This window comes from Onychostruthus taczanowskii, unplaced genomic scaffold (genome assembly GCF_017590055.1).
Source record: "Onychostruthus taczanowskii isolate IOZ18803 unplaced genomic scaffold, ASM1759005v1 scaffold26, whole genome shotgun sequence".
Taxonomy (NCBI): domain Eukaryota; kingdom Metazoa; phylum Chordata; class Aves; order Passeriformes; family Passeridae; genus Onychostruthus; species Onychostruthus taczanowskii.
The window spans coordinates 801,100-817,713 of record NW_024499906.1 but is presented as its reverse complement, the minus strand read 5'-3'; the positions used below and the strand labels follow the sequence as shown (position 1 = coordinate 817,713).

Below are 16,614 nucleotides of genomic sequence, written 5' to 3'. Positions count from 1 at the left end.
TAGAGTATTTTGTAGGGGTTTCTCCACCTCCAAAAAAGTATAGGTACTTTGAAATGAGTAGAGCAGAAAATCATCAATATGATTAGAGGGCTGAAACATAAAGATGCAGACAGAAGAGTTGAAAACGTCATCAGTCTTGAGAAAGATAATAAAGAACAAGGGAAAACTTACTGATGACAAAAAAAATTATTTGACAAAAGGCTGGAAATAAGAGGCAATCAGAATTCTTGGAGGTGCACAACAAGCAAGAGGAAATATGCAAAAGTTTCAACAAAAGATATCCCAAAAGATATTACGGAAAAAAAAATTCACCACAATGATAAACATGGGAACAGACTGTCCATCCTTACATCTCCATCTTGAGAAATAACTCAAACTCAGCTGGAGAAAGTCCTGAGCAAGATGAACTAGGCTGGTCCCTTTACAAAAAGCTATTAAGACTTTCAGATGACCTCCAGGGTTTTCACCCATGGTTCATGTCTCCGAAATATCCCTGGATATACTCAACAAAGGTTTCCTACAGTCTGAAGCTAGGCCCTCTTTTACTTCTTTATTCTTGCAACAGTATTTCTTTCGTACCTCCATAATAGCTTCAGTTTTTCAATTGCTTCAATGCCCCTCCAGAACCAACATATTTTATAACTCCTGTACATCTGCTGAATCTTCAAATGTATTCCATACTGTTCTGTATTTTTTTTTCTAGCAAAAATTCCCCAGTGGATTATTTACATAGACATAAGACTTCCTTTTCTAGATCAATGCTGATATCCTTTTGGCATATTAGCTGGCAAAATGCTAAACTGAATATTTGAGTACCTCAGTTTGATTTTACTTAATGATAATAAAATTCACTTAAAGCATCATTGAACATTCTGATCCCCGCTTCCTCTACCAGATACCTCTTCTTATGCAAAGATTTTAATAAAAAGAGTGCATAAGCAGACCCTTCAGCAGAGTGGAATCCAGTTCATTCTTTGCATGCCATAATTTGGCTACAGAATCATTTTCAATTTCTCTTCTTTCTGGTTTTAGACAAAGCTTTAGAAATAGTTAAGGACTGTTCCCAATTTGAGTGTAGTGAATAGCTTGCTGATTCTACTTTAAAGAGCCTGTTGTTAAATCTCCTCAAGACTGCGATGAAAACTGAATGTTAAATCTCCTCAAGACCATGAAGAAAGCTGTATGTCTCTAATTTCTTTGGTAAGTTTTGTTATAATCAGTAAATGAAGTATAAGCTACAAAGAAGTATCCCCTCTCTCCATGGTCATAAGAACAAAAGCAGTTGCTTTGCTGTCCTCTGTCCTGGAATTCATGCTGTCAACAAGGGACCTTGAGATCTGGTCCTGCCTGCTAACACACTTAATCTTTTATGTAAAGTTCTGTAAACCACTCACTTGAACAAAGATGAAATTTAGTTCCATGTTGCCCTTTAAACACCTACTTGCTGTTCTAAATAAAATCTTTAGTGTCTCCGCTTCCTTTGAAAAATTAAGATGATGGCACACTTATATCACCCATGTGGGATTAGAGAGATTTCAAAACTTAAAACTAAAATGATTAAGCAGTAAGCCTCACCTGTAAAAAAGAAATAAATTTGTCTCTGGAGACCACAGTCTTTAAATTGCCACACACACACACACACAGGTTTGGTATAAAAGTGTACTTCACTGACTTTCCAACTGTAGATCCAGAAACTCTCTTCTATTGGGTTTTGTCGAAACAATGTATTCAGTCCATTCCGTTAAATACTGAGGGATGTTAATCTTGTTAACTCTAATGTTCTTGCTGTCTGTGTAGACTCACAATCCTCTTCTGAGGCATTAAAATGCTTGGCCTGAACATCATCTTGTCTCCCAAATTTTACTGTTTAATTACACATAGGAAATTATTTCCTCCAGTGGCTTTTAAAACTTCCAACCTATTAATTCAGGGAATATTCTTGGGAATTCTCCTAACATTAAAAAGGCATCATAATTAGCTTCTAGACTTGTTTTAATAGATTCAAGCAAATGTGTCTATGGTGAAGTTTTCTTGCCTTTTTATCTTTGTACGACATTCTTAATATTATTAGGTATCAGTAGCAACAAGCTATAATATTTAAATCAGTTAAAACACTGTTAAGGCATAAAAATCATGCTTTGACAAGAGTGGAATAAAGTTCTTGGTTAGGGTAAAAAAAAATTGGATAATACACACTAAATCATACCCCCCAAAAAGGAGACATTTGAGAATGCCATGTCATTCTATTAACAAAAATATTGAAATAGAATTTTGAAAACAAAAGTAAAAATACAATAACCCCTGTTCAAGTTGCAGAAAAATTACAACCCTTTGGCTGCTCTTAAAGTACTATGTTTCTGATATCATAAAAGGAGGGAGAAAAAAAAAGTGTCAGGAAGTAACAGGCATTTTATATATGGGACAGAATAACTTAAACTACTACTACTACTACTACTACTGTGACTCACTGCTACAGAAAGGAGAAAACTTTTAAAGCCAGGAATACTTTCAAACATTTTGTTTCTTCACAATGTCTTAAAAGCTAAAGAAGCTAAACAAATATCAAAGGACATGTATCTACCGGTTTATCAGGAAGTAAAAAAATAATCACTGAAAGACTATCATCCATCATGGATCCAACACACATCAACTATCATATCAATTCTGAGGGTAAACACATCACCTTCTGGGCCACAGATTAGATTTCAGTAATTGAAGAAGGTATTCTGATAAAATTTTATACATTTTTTTAAACATGATAAATAAAATCTGTATTATCCATAAGAATTTTTGGCATTTTTTTTCTGTGAGATTTTCCTACAGGTCACACGATTTTTGCCATGCTTATGTAAAATAGTTCAATATTACTGCTTTAAGCAGTCCAGAATTTTCAGATATTATTCTTCATACATCCCATTTAGAAACAAGAACATGAATATTGTATTCTGACGGTTTTTTCATATATTTATTTGAGTCCCAAAAATGTTAAAGGTATCTCCAAAAGCTGAAAATCAAATCCATCAGGTACTTACCTCTTTTTTGACAACAAAACGTAAGTTCCAATTTGCAAAGCATGTCAGCATTCTCATACTTGTCTTCTTCTGCCTTAACCCAAAAACAGGATTCTGTCATCTCCTGAGGCCTGATCTACAAGCAAGAGACAAAATTTTATTAATTATTTTGATACTATGCAGAAACTGTGCTCTATAAAGTCTAAAGCACATTAAATATTTAAGAGCTCTGTAAAACATGAAATTTTAGTATACAACTCATCTTTAGAGTTGTTAATATATTTCTCATTAAAAATAATAACACTTAAAATAAGTGGGTTTCGAAAAAAATATTCTAACAATGCAGACAACACACTTTGTTATCCAAGATCTAAAAGGAGCAAATTAGCTTTGGTCTAGATTTAAAACTTGGGCAAACTTCAAATAATCTCTGAACACAGTTGATTTAATTGGATCCTAAGTACCTTACTTTTCAGAATGTAGCTTGGATTACTTCATTAATTGTCAAAATCTCTTTACTGACTTATTTTTGGCCTAAATAATTATAGTTTCCAAACTCAGTAGGCTGGTATACTTAATCTTGTGACAATGGAGAAGGAGATAAAAACAAAAACAAAACCAAGCAAATCCCAGATCCAGTCTGTATTTTGTCAGCCATTAAATTTATGTAAGTACATTTATGTAGGTACATTGAAGTACTACAGACAAATGGAGAGACCTGCACTCCTTTTTTCCAGTCCAGGCTAGACAGATTTGATAGACTTGTTTGAAAACTGTATATCAGTATAGTTCAGTGACTGATCCAACATAAGGTGTCTGCTGAAAAACGAAGCATAATAGGACTCAGGAAGCATAAGAAGCCACAGTAGTTTTATTCTAGACCAGAACTGACTTTTCCAGGCATCTCATAAAGTCAACAGATACTTGCCCAGATGATTAATGGGTTAATTAAACACAGTTTTCAAAAAGCAATGAAAAGCTAAAGACAGAAAGTATTCATATCTTACATAATTTTAACTAATGTATAAATTGCTTATCTAGTATTACTTCTGACAATGTATTTTCCCCAAGTTCAATGTCAAATTTTACATCAAGTATTTGTCATTAATCAACACTACCTTAGACCAGTTGAGTCTTTTCATGGTAACCTCAGGTTTGAATTCTTTTTTAGGCTTCATTCCAAATGGCAAAGCATATGAAGGTGGGGACCACTGTATTCCAGGCAGGCCTGGCAAAGGTGGTGGTGGAGGAGCACCACCAAAACCCAGAGGAGCTCCCAAGCTATTCAGAAGTGGTGGAGGAGGAGGGGGAGGCGGCGGTGGTGGAATTGCTCCATTAGAAGGCAGCGGTGGAGGAGGAGGGGGTGAAAATGGATGTGGTCCTGCACCTTCCAGTGGAACAACTGATGCATCTCCATGAGCTGATGACAGAAAACCAGGTGGCACCGGGCCATACTGATAAGGAAAATAGTCTTATTCAGTTTCACAGTTTTATCAACAAAATGCTGCAACAATCATAGTCTACAGATTAAATACAGAAAGCCAGTTGAAAGTCAGTGCCATTTGTCTTGTATAGAAAAGTCAAATCAGAATGATAACGAGCCCAATGTGCTTTTGATTTCATGACCGGAAGTGTCAATATTTGAAGTGGACATTCAGACCTGGTGGGTGCACACCAAAAATTACAAACTGAAATGGTGTTTCTCACTTTTTGTATTTCACTGACCATGAGCTAAAAAGGGTATGATAGATATCCTGAGATCTTATCTAGACTACGATGGTTTAGCTCAAATTAAAAGAAAAGTAGCATCCTAGTCTCTGTTGTTTTCATCCTACAGATTACAGAGAAACATTCCAAGTACATAACAGCAAAATCTGAAGAGATAAATAATTCTATTGCAAAATAGGTATCTTCCAGTGTAGGAGCATTCTCATTCTACAGAATTGAAAAGATGGAGCAATAATGAAAAAATATCCTTCCAAAAATTAAGCTTCCTTACACACTAGCTTCTTATTCCATACAGAAATTACATCTATAATGTATCAAAATAGGATTAGGACTTCAGCAAGTCTAATAAAGTTACTACTACTATTTGAAAAACTTCTATCATAGGCCTGCAAACATAAATGAGAAAGTATCTGACAAAAACAACAAAAGAATAAATAAGAAATATTTATCTCCTGGTGATAGCAATAATTACCTCTTCAACAAACTATGAGCCGAAACTGATTATTTTAGAAAATTAAAAGAAATACAATATGCAAAAGATTTTAAATTTCTAAAAGGAAATAGCTGAATATCAATAAATACAAATAAATGCATGCACAACAGCATGATAATGTTTTGAATTTCTGAGCATAAGCACTGTTTACATTAACAAATAGACACTAAACAGTTGGACTCCAGAAATGAAAGAAACACACACCAGCTGCAAGAAGAGAGTAAAGGAATGAGACCAGAGGAAAAAAATAGTATTAGAGGTAGAAGTCAACATGCTAAGTAGCAATTGATGCCATATGGAAGCCAAAGTTTAAAAGTACTAAGTTGCAGTAATCAATTACCTGACATTTACAAAACTTATCATGTATCCCATTAACAAAAGTGGGATAATTCATGGTATGAAAATTAGTGAGCAGAATCATATGTTATGGTCTCTGCATGTAAAAAAAGCTATATTTCATGCAGTGAATAACAGAAAAAGTAAAAAAGGGAGGAATCCAATTTCCTCCCTTAATAATACTTAAATACTTACAAAAAGTATTTAAGTATGACTTCAAGATACACACAGAAAAGTATTTTCTTAATGAATGATGTGCCACTCTTATTATATTTGGTTTTTTAGAATGCAACAATTTTTTGCTTTTGTTAAATGTTTGACTTTGACATTAACAATTAATTTTGACCAGAAACATGAATTAGAATGACATTTCTAAATAGACCAAAGCAGAGCTAAATTAATTTTCCTCACTAAGAAAATTTAAAAAGCCAATAAACATTTTTAAAAAATCCTCAGAAGTATTAAAATAAACCCCTATAAAGCATGTCTTTCTGATGCTTTCTTCTTTAGCCATTTTTGGATTGTTCTTCTTATTTCCAGAAATAAGACACAGGAAAATCACTTGGTCACACAGTGTCCTTACATAAATTTAAGAGTTGAAGTAGTTACAAGTAACTTAAGTATTACTCTCAAAAAATCTGCACTATTCCTCTCCATCACATTTTCAAATATCTATTTATGCTTGAAAATTGAAAAATTATCAGGAAATGTTCTTATCCAGCCACAGGTTATTTCTTTCACTGCTGGATATCCATGGTAAGGCCTCAGTATAGCAAACTGCATAATAAGCAATTTCCTGTGCAGGGATAAAGATCACAATGATGAATGCTAATCTAAAAGCATAAGACTTAGTACCCTATGTGGTTAATTACTTTGGAAATCTATGACTCTGAAAGCAAAACCCAAATGAAACTTAAGAAACTAGTTTAATTAACTGAGCCTAGGCATAAAAGGACCATCTGGGACCTCACAGCTAATTAATGTCATATTACAATTATTTATATAAAACAGAAATAAAGGAAACTAAAATTCAATAATAATTGATAAAGATTCTTTAAAAAAAACTCTAAACTGCACTATCAGAATCTGAAGAAGATGCAAAAGGAAGTCCCTTTCAAAAACATTATTTCATATATTCATTTATACTGTCTTGTACCTGTGATTTAAAAGCTTGTAATTCTGTTTCAAGTTGAATGATTCTTTCCTCTTTTTTTTGCAGCAGGGCCTGGGTCTCCTGATGAACTACAAAATCTTTTTCAAACTAAGAAAAAAGAAAAAAAAATTGTTGGTACCAGTCAATTCTGCAGTTTCTTTAAATTCCAACTTTTCCTTTTTGGCTTGTTAAAACACACATGATAACAATACCAAGCACACGTCTGCGCTACTCCAACTTCCATGTGTCAGCTGAATGGAAGAGCCATCTGAATCACCAGTACAGGTCTCCACTATAGAAAATGGCATAAAGACTTCATGTATCTTAAGTTAGTATTACACAGAGTAGCTTAAAAGCCATGGATGTACATTAACACAGTCTGTAGATATGAAGGAGTCTGTTTTTATTCTCCCACTGTTTATTTTATTAGGGAAACTGATAACTGCTGAAATGAAGTATTCAGTTGGTTTTTGGAAGAGTTATACATGAAAACTTAAATAGTAAAAAGATTCTCAATTAAGGTTAACTACTTTACACCACTTGGCTGCCTAATATACAAGGAACATCCAAATGCCCAATTCAACATGGAACTAATAGTAAGTTGAAGTTAAGAACTATGCCATGGTTCAGTTATGCCATTCATTAATCTATTAAGTAATCCCATGTCGTTCTTTTGATCACATGTGATGAAGAATGACTTACTTTTCTGGTAAGTTCAGAAGCCCTCTCTTCACATTCTTCTAACCTTGCTTTATCTACACAAACATCTGGAAAAAAATCAACAAGCACACTTACACATACATAGGGAACACAAGATTCTTAATTATCTATTCAGTTTCATATAAGGAAGAATGATGCTGTAATAATTTCCAAACATGGTACTTACCTAGTAAGTGGCTGAAATTTATATCTAATCTCTTACGATATGTGAAATCTGGGTCTGTTCCACTTCGATGTAACACTATCTGTGACACACACTCTTCAATTAATTTGAAATACTGTGGACTAAAGATAGAGATAAGCTATTTTACAGATATTTATTAATCAATCTATTCTTAAAATCTTGTCTATGAACAAAGTAAAGTCCAAAGCTTTGGGCTGATTTGTTTCCATGGAAAGGTAAAAGTTTCAAAGGAAAATTACATTTGGCAGTTTATTACACAAAAGGAGTTTACAAAAAGCCTGAAAAAACAGTGGCCCGAAAGACAAATAATTCTTTTATTATAAAATCTACCTCTCCCTCCCTATGGTTATATAGGAAGGAAAAATCATGTCCTGCTTCCTCTAAGCAAAGAAAATGCTCTTCCTTCAGCTTGATTCCACTAGTTTTGTGACTTTTGTAAGTACAAGTGCATTGCAGCCCTGCTTCAGTACAAGGAATGAAAAACACCTTGTTCTAAAATGCCAGGGGGTATGACAGCTGGGTCACTTGCCCAGAACATGCAAGCTGTGAATTCAAACCTTTTCAGGTGGAAGAGGTCTAGCACAGATGTACCCATAGCAGGCAAGCACCCTTAACCTTTAAACGTACATCTGTGCTAGACCTTGCCTGAAATGCAAGGTTATCTAGAATGTTGTGCAGAAAACAGATGGCCCCCTGTTCGTACTTCGTTCCTCCAGTGTTTCCTCAAAGACAACACAAGAGTTTTGGAAGGAAAGTATTTGTCAGCTTGAAACACTAAAGTTTTATTAACTGTTTCCCCATAATTTATCTGATTAATTTTCCAGGAGATAAAAACATGTTTATACTGACCTATAATGTATACTGAAAATACTCAATTCCAACCCAAAAGTTACTCTAAATTAGGCATACGTTCAGATTTCTGTATAAAGTGCATTTCTTTGCAAACTTGGTTTTGTCCTTTGACTCAAATACACCACAAAATTATAATGCTACTACCATGATTTATAACTGATTAAGGTATCTCTCCTGATCACTTATACTCACAATCAATAAGGCCCCGCTCTTAACAAAAATAGTTTTCTATGTTTATAAAGTACAATTATACACAGAATTATAAGCAGAAGAGACAAAAACATATAGATGGCATTTTTGATTCCAAGTTAACTCTTTTAAACATGAGCACACAAATTACAATTGACACAGAAAGACTAAAACCTATCATTGGATTTATGGAAGAAATGTTCTATTAATGACTGAATAATTTTAAAAAAACCCATAATTAATATTTAACACAGCATTAAACATACCGGATAAAATAATCATTTCTTATCAGCAAAAGATGTTGGAGAATAGAAAGAAAATATCCTTCAGCGCTAGTGTCCTTAACTGTATTCCACACCATGTTGTAAACATCATTTACTTCAGTGAAAGCGTTAAGGAGAATAATAACACAGAATCAAAAAATTTCCGTCAAATATTTACTGACAGCTTCTTTAAACAGAAATTATAGCAGAAAAATACCCATTATATGCTTTATTTTATTCATGTTTGTCCTGCTGATATCATTGAATAATTTATGTTGGAATAGACCTCTAAGAAGATGATCAAATCCAACTATTAGCTAAGCACTGCCAAGTCTACAATTCAGCCATGCCACTACATGTCTCATCTAGAAATCTTCTTAAGTATCTCCAGGGATGGGGACTCCATCACTTCCCTGGGCAGCCTATTCCAGGGCTTGACAACCCTTTCTCTGAGAAATTTTTCCTATTATCCAATCTAAACCTCATATAGCACACCTTGAGGCCCTTTCCTCTCATTCAGTCACTTGTTACCTGGGAGAAGTGACTGACCCCTACCTCATTATAGCCGCCTTTCAGGTAGTCATTGAGAGCTACAAGGCCCCCCTGAGCATCCTTCTCCAGAATAACCCCAGCTCTCTCAGCTGCTCCTCATAGGACTTGTGCTCCAGAGCCTTCTCTGGACATGCTCCAGCCCCTCCATGTCCTTCTCGTGAGTGAGGGGCCCAAAACGAGCACAGAATTCAAGGGAATGATCAGTGTCCTGCTCCTGCTGGCCACACTATTTCTGACACAAGCAAAGATCATATCAGCCCTCAAAAGGATATTCTAGTTCAGATCTAATATCTTCTAAACGATGAGAGAATTCAATCATGTCTTCTTCCTTATGCTCATTGAACACTTTCAGCTGAATATCTAGTGCTTCATTCTTTATACATTGTAGTTGCTGCAATGAAGAAACAGTATAAAGACTTGCAAAATTAGCATTTCCATATGTAAATAAATGTATCTTTTTAATAAATTTCATAAGTTTATATTAGTTAAAAGTTTAAAAATCCAAGAACACATGAGTTAAATTAAATATTCAAAAGTTAAATATATCTTCAGGCTGGCTTAAAATTTTTGCACAACAGTGTGTCACATGTTCTTAAGCAAAGTCATAAAATTCTGAGGAATTAGAATAAAATCAGAATAAAGCTCAGAGAGCACATTTCACCTTTACATTTTTATTTTAAGGCTGATTCTTGTACCTGACTGCTCTTTCCCAAACTTAATAAAATGCCTTTGAGAATAAGTTATTAGAACTTGTTCTCCATTCCCACTCTCAGGCTCAAATAATTAAAAAATTTAAACAGCAATGCAAAGAGGGAAGACGAGATGCTTACTGGCAATATCTCTTTCAATCCACTGCGCATAAATTCATTTCTGATGTGAAGCCTAAAATCCAAGTCATCAGGAGATGTAACGAGAGCATTGATGAGCTGCATACAAGCTACCTGTAACAGAGTAAATAATAAACTATCTTATTTCTAAGATTTCAATATGCATCACAAGCAAAAAGATACAACAAACTAATAATTAGGCATTACATCATTTCTAATTATGAAACTACTGTAATCTTATAACTAAGCTACTTAAATTCCTGATCAGCCACACGAGCTATAAATATCAAACTCTAGTTCACAAATTTCCATAAAAATTAAATATTTGATCACCCCATTGAATTTTGTAATTTTATACAAATATCAAGTTCCTTTACCAATGAACTTTAACAGATAAAGCATAATAATGGACACATAAAAATCACTGCAAATATACATTTAGCTATACATACATATAAGTTAGTGACAGAATACAGTCTGTGTACAGTGAAACATATATTTTTTTTTTAAATTCTTAATAAATTAAACTCAGCCTGAAGAACAGAATGGGTTTGTTTTTTTCCACTTGTTTTTGAAACAGTCATTCTTTAAACATACTGAGTATTATAGAATACTTCATGGGAATCGCTCCTTCAGCTCAAAAGAAAGAATCAGGACAACTACTAAGCAGACCCTGTTCTGAAAAATCAAGAGACTCAGCCTGAAAACCCATAGCCAGAAGCAGCAGGAATTCACTGTCTGGATTCATAAGCCTTTAGAACAATGGCAACTTACTCTTCATCTCTAATACAGATGAAAAGAGATATTATTTCCTTTTTTTACCCTCTTTAATGTTTGCATGTTTTGCTTCAATTTACAAAAAATATGTTATACAATAATTCCAGCATTTTAAGGGCTTTTTAAAAGCACCAGACCATTAGGATTCTATTTGGACCTTACATACTATGTCAACAATTAAAGCAATCCAGTTCTAGTACTTGGCTGTAAAGCAATTTATAGTCTAAAAAATGATGATGCATTATGCCATAAACAAAAGGTGATACTGGAAAGATGCAATATCAGTCATCTTCAAAGTATGCATCATTCCAAGTACTGAATTTACATATGGTCATAAGAACAACTATGTACAAGGATGTACAAGCTACTTTGATACAGACTGTGAGAAACAATAGCACCCATTAGGTTTCCAGAAGGAACATGCTAAGATTACATAACAGCACAGACCACAACCATTACCTCACCTTTTATCCTACTGCAAAGAATATATTATTTCAGCTGAACTGTTATGGAGGTAAATGGCAATTAGCATAATTTAGGCCTGTCTGACTGCAGTGTTAGTCTATGTAGATGAACTTACTAGATAACACTCTAGAAGAGAACAGCTTAGTTATGAGAACAGAGATGTAACAAATGTAAACAATCTGTTAATGTGAGAGCAGTGAACCTGCTGAGAAAAACAAGCAGACTGTGAGCTACAACACGTTTTTAGGGACAAAGGGTTAGAATGACCCAATTAAGCATGAGGTATTCTCCACCCAAACCCATAAATGACAGTATTTGGAGTCACTTGAAAAGAGAACCTTGAGGGCCCCACAACTCTGCATTAGGAGTTGGGACCATCTTTTCAACTTCTGGAGATGTCTGAAAGGACAAGAATGCTCAAGGGAGGATGCCATGGCTGGAACCACTGTACTAACCCATCCAATACCTCTCCTGTATAAAAGCTGCCACAACGGCATTTATTCTTAGATTACTCTGCCATACTACATACCTTGCATCAACAATAACTTCAAAACAGTAATAGAAGGAAGGAACAAGCTTTGATCTTTCTTCTTACTTGAAGAAAGAGCTGAAATTAATTTCTATTCCCTCAGAACTTCTATGAAATTCAGTACATGCAAATATCTATATTTGCATAATAATAGAAAACTACTGTTTTTATTTTATTGACATAAATAAGGAAAATCACACTAAATTAAACATATAAAATCATAGAATGTCCTGAGTGGGAAGGGATTCAAAAGGATCATCAAGTCCAACTCCCAGCCTTGCACAGGGAAGTTCCAAAAATCACAGCTTGTGCCTGAGAGCATTGTCCAAATGCTTCTTGAACTCAGACATGCTTAGTGCTGTGACCACTTCCAAGGGGAGCTACTCCAGGGCCCGATCACCCTCTGGGTGAAAAATTGATACCCAGTCCTAACATCTAACTTAACTATCCCCTGACACAGTTTCAGGCCACTCCCTTGGATCCTGTCACAGGCCACCAGAGAGAAGAGATCAGTGTCTGACCCTCCTCTTCCCCTCACAAGGAAGTTGCAGATTGCAATGAGGTCCCCCATCAGTCTCCTCTCCTCCAGCTGAACAGACCAAGAGACCTCAACTACTCCTCATACAGCTTCCCCTCAAGGCCCTGCACCATCCGTCATTGCCCTCCTTTGGACACATTTTAACAGTCTTACATCCTTCTTCTATTGTGGCACCCCAAACTGCATACAGGACTCAAAAGGATTATTTAAATCAACTGCATAAGTGTTAAGATAGACTTCTGTAACTTACTCCAGTATTAGACAATAATCAAGTTACAACACCTAAACAAAATAATTCAACACCAGTGGAGGGGAGGAGGAATCAAAACTAACACATCAAACATGAAAATGTATTAACAGAGACAGAGAACTTTGAATTTGCAAAAAGCATCTATGATTAACACATCTAATTCCTCAAAAATTACAAAGAAGGAAGACAACAACAGAATCTGTAGGGTCAGTAAAAGACCATGGTGTAAAGAACTGCCCAAAGAAAACAAAGCAACACAAACAGCAACATTGTGTCACGCTGGTGTGTGAAAGGAGATCACAAAGTAGAACAGAGACAAAACAGTTCAAAAGTGGTAGAACAACTCAGAGAATTAAGCCAACCTGTGAAGTAACAAAAGAGCATTCAGTCTTCAAACATTCAAAGCTTTAAAAAAATTGAGGACAAAATAACTGTACATACTATTACATCCCAGTTTATACTGAAATGTATCTTTTCACACTGAAGAAAATGAAGATGGCAGAAATTATATTGACATTTAAAAGACCATTTTCAGGAAGATCTGGACAACTACTGATTGGCAAGTTTGACTTTTTCTTTGACAGTAGAAATATATTTTGTATAGTTGACAGTAGAAATATATTTTGTATAGTTGAGAACAAAATGAGTAATACAAAATATGAAATATAAATAAATAGTGTAAATAAATGGCTTTGCAAAGCAAAGTGCTATTTCATGAAGCAATGAAAGGTGTTTGAAAGGCCCAAGGAGCAGGCAAGTATGCTCCAACCTAAGTCTGGACTTCAAAAATTTAAACAAGTTTGCAAAATATCAAAACAATTCAGAAAAACGTAGAAAACAGCATGCTAAGTAGACAAAATCAAAAATTCTACTAGTAATAAGTAATATTGAATTTGATGTTTAAAAGTTTGTTTTTAAAAGGTTTCTATGGCTCAAAAATTGTGTTATATTAAATTCTGTTGAAGTAATGTTTCCTAACATTTTCCCCCCTGCCTCACTGTAAGTCTGCCTTTGTATGTTTTGTTAGCCAAGTATTTAACAGACTTGGCAAGGCAATGAAAGCCTGTTCCTGTCCCTTCCCCATATTCTTTACAGTGAGGGCAATTAGATCATCACCTGATGAGGAAAAGTAAATAACCTCACGTATCAAAGAGGAATATACTTCTGCTGTGTTCTCTTTCAGAAAGATATTGACATTACATTAGTAGCACTCAGCTTTAAAAGAACTCCGTTAAATAGGAATATAGCTAACAATACTACAACATTGACTGCTTTGCCTCACAGAAAGTATGTTTCCTGGAGAAAGATCTTTCCGATTTGGGGCTTCTTTGAAGTTATGAATAAGAAGCAACCCTTGGTTATTCTTCTCTTCTTATATAGCTGCTAAATAGATAACAGTTTGAGCCTTTAACTGTCACAGTGGATTTTTCATCTTTGCAGTGCCTGTCAGAACAATTCTTATGATACTTCTCCTCCCTGAAATGTGTTATTGCCCTCATTTTATACAATTTGCTTCTCTATGTATGTCTACAGTATAGGGGAAAATAGGACTTTGTTAACTCATCAATTATTTTCTTCAAATTCAAACAAAACCTCTGTATTACTCTTCAAGCGTGTTTCTGTGCAACTACTTTTTCCTGAGAGTTACTCTAATATGTTTGTTACTGCCAAAGCATCACTCTACACTAGGTAACAAATAAGGGTGCTAACCCCAGCAAAGGAAGCTACAACAATCAGAAGATAAATACAAATAATATAATTCTCTTACATCCAAATGCCGACATTACAATACCAAAAATTTTGAAACCAGCTAAGGTACCCAGTCCACTTTTCAAAAGCAGACTGAATAAAATCTTCCAGGAATTGTCTCGACAGCAACCAACACAGATGAGAGGTTCTGCTGCACAACCAAGCACTTTGAACACAGAAAAAGCTCCTCATATTGAATACTGGTCTGTAGTCCTCTACAGTCTTGTTCAGGACATGTGCCCTTTTAGCCCACTTATTTTTGCTAGTAACAGGCTACAGGTTTTGTATGAAGCTAACACCACATGCTTGCAGACGTCTCAGGCTTCATCAAGACTTGGCTTGCCTGTCTGGAGCTCAGTTTTGGCTTATTTAATTGCAACAGGATTTGTCTAATAACAGGATCACTATCACCCCACTAGCTGTACATTTTTCTTAGCCTTGTACAAGTCTCTGGCATAAAGTTTACCATTACATACATTTCTGTAACTAGTGGATAGAATATGACAATAAATGAAATGCAGCATAGAAATGTATAGGAATGGGATGGGGTAGAGAAGTGTTAGCACTACTGAGAGCAATTTTATTAGACCACTAAGACATCACTTATACTAAAAATTAAATCCTTGGCTTTGAATACTAGGTGTATTTTTAGGCCCACAAACTGCACAAGTTACAATGTCACAACAGAAGAATTTGGGCATCACAAGTGATTTAAAATGCAAGCAACCAAACCAGTTAAATTTACTGCAATAAAACCTTACAGAACATATTGTCTTATTATCTGAGTATGAACTTCTTAAAGCTTTTTGTATTTGTTTGGGTATGGGTCCATTTATGAGTGTTTGTCTTCCCCTTCAGCAGCCAAGATTAAAATTTTTACTTCACCTAATTTTGATCTTATTTAGTTGAAACAAGTTATGCCATCTCCAATTCATCTCTCTGGAGTACAAAATCTTTCATTCAATTGCATTTTCCGGATTCAATTAGTTGTGCCATTCAAAACCAGTAATTCAGTGCACTGACAGCTGCCACCAACACCTGCTCTCCTGTTAACATCAGCAAGGCATTTCAATGATTGTAGACTTCCCTACCATAGAGTCAGTACCAAAGTACAGTACTACAAGGTTACATTTACATTTCAACTCCATGTTGTTTGATTACATACAATTTGGAATCTTTGTCATTGTCATGACAGCAGTTTAAAACACAGTATGTTTTTCTGCAAAACATATGAATGGACTGTTAAGCAAGGAAACAGCATTTATCACAGATGATTTAAACTAGTGAAGAGTCAATCAGAGACTTAAAAAAATACTACTATGAAAATCCTGATCAAGAGCAAACTATAGTTTTATCTTTGAGATAGCAAGGCAATTTCAATGAAAGGATATCTACAGATGTAATTGTACCCCAAAAAATACTATTTTCTTTTAATTTGCCAAAGCAACACACTACATGCACGTGTTACTCAAACAGAGCCATGAGACAACGATGAAAAGCAAGAAATTCATCAGTAAGATGTACTGCTATTCTAGTATTTCTAGTCAAATTTGATCAAGCGGGAATTAAATTGCAGCTCAGAACAAGAAAAAGATCCATTGGATAATATTAGCTAACTATTTATTTGTGTAGGAATACAAATAATGAAAGTCCCAAGCATAAGCCTACAAAAAGCAGAGTGAGAAAAAGTTATACAAGAGAAAAGAAAAACAAGTCTAAGCAAGGCACAATGTTTACACATCTAGATTTGAGTAAATTAGATCACAAAATCTTTTTTTGAAGTTTAAAAACTTTTTGAAGGACTAAAGATAAAGGCAATAGCAGGAACCTGATAGTAGATCACAAACATTAAAATCATACTCCAAGTGAAACTAATTCAATACCTAGGGGTTAGCACAAAATGCTTAAATCACACAAGACCACAATAATTTAAAATTAATTTGCGCAGTCTTGACATTTAGGTAAGGTAAGCTTTGCTCTGATTGACCCTACCACATA

The 16,614-nt window shown here is 34.8% G+C and overlaps 1 protein-coding gene across 1 annotated transcript in view; it reads right to left on the bottom strand.

Moving 5' to 3' along the window:
- Positions 1–16,614, bottom strand: part of DIAPH3 (diaphanous related formin 3) — a 205,032-nt gene that overhangs the window by 149,841 nt on the left and 38,577 nt on the right. Inside the window, exons 10-17 of the mRNA XM_041407327.1 lie at positions 10,312–10,422; positions 9,754–9,872; positions 8,933–9,049; positions 7,608–7,726; positions 7,424–7,488; positions 6,725–6,829; positions 4,130–4,465; positions 3,033–3,147 (exon numbers count right to left, since the gene is read on the bottom strand). Coding sequence (XP_041263261.1) covers positions 3,033–3,147; positions 4,130–4,465; positions 6,725–6,829; positions 7,424–7,488; positions 7,608–7,726; positions 8,933–9,049; positions 9,754–9,872; positions 10,312–10,422 — 1,087 coding nt within the window. The remainder of the gene's footprint in view (positions 1–3,032; positions 3,148–4,129; positions 4,466–6,724; positions 6,830–7,423; positions 7,489–7,607; positions 7,727–8,932; positions 9,050–9,753; positions 9,873–10,311; positions 10,423–16,614) is intronic.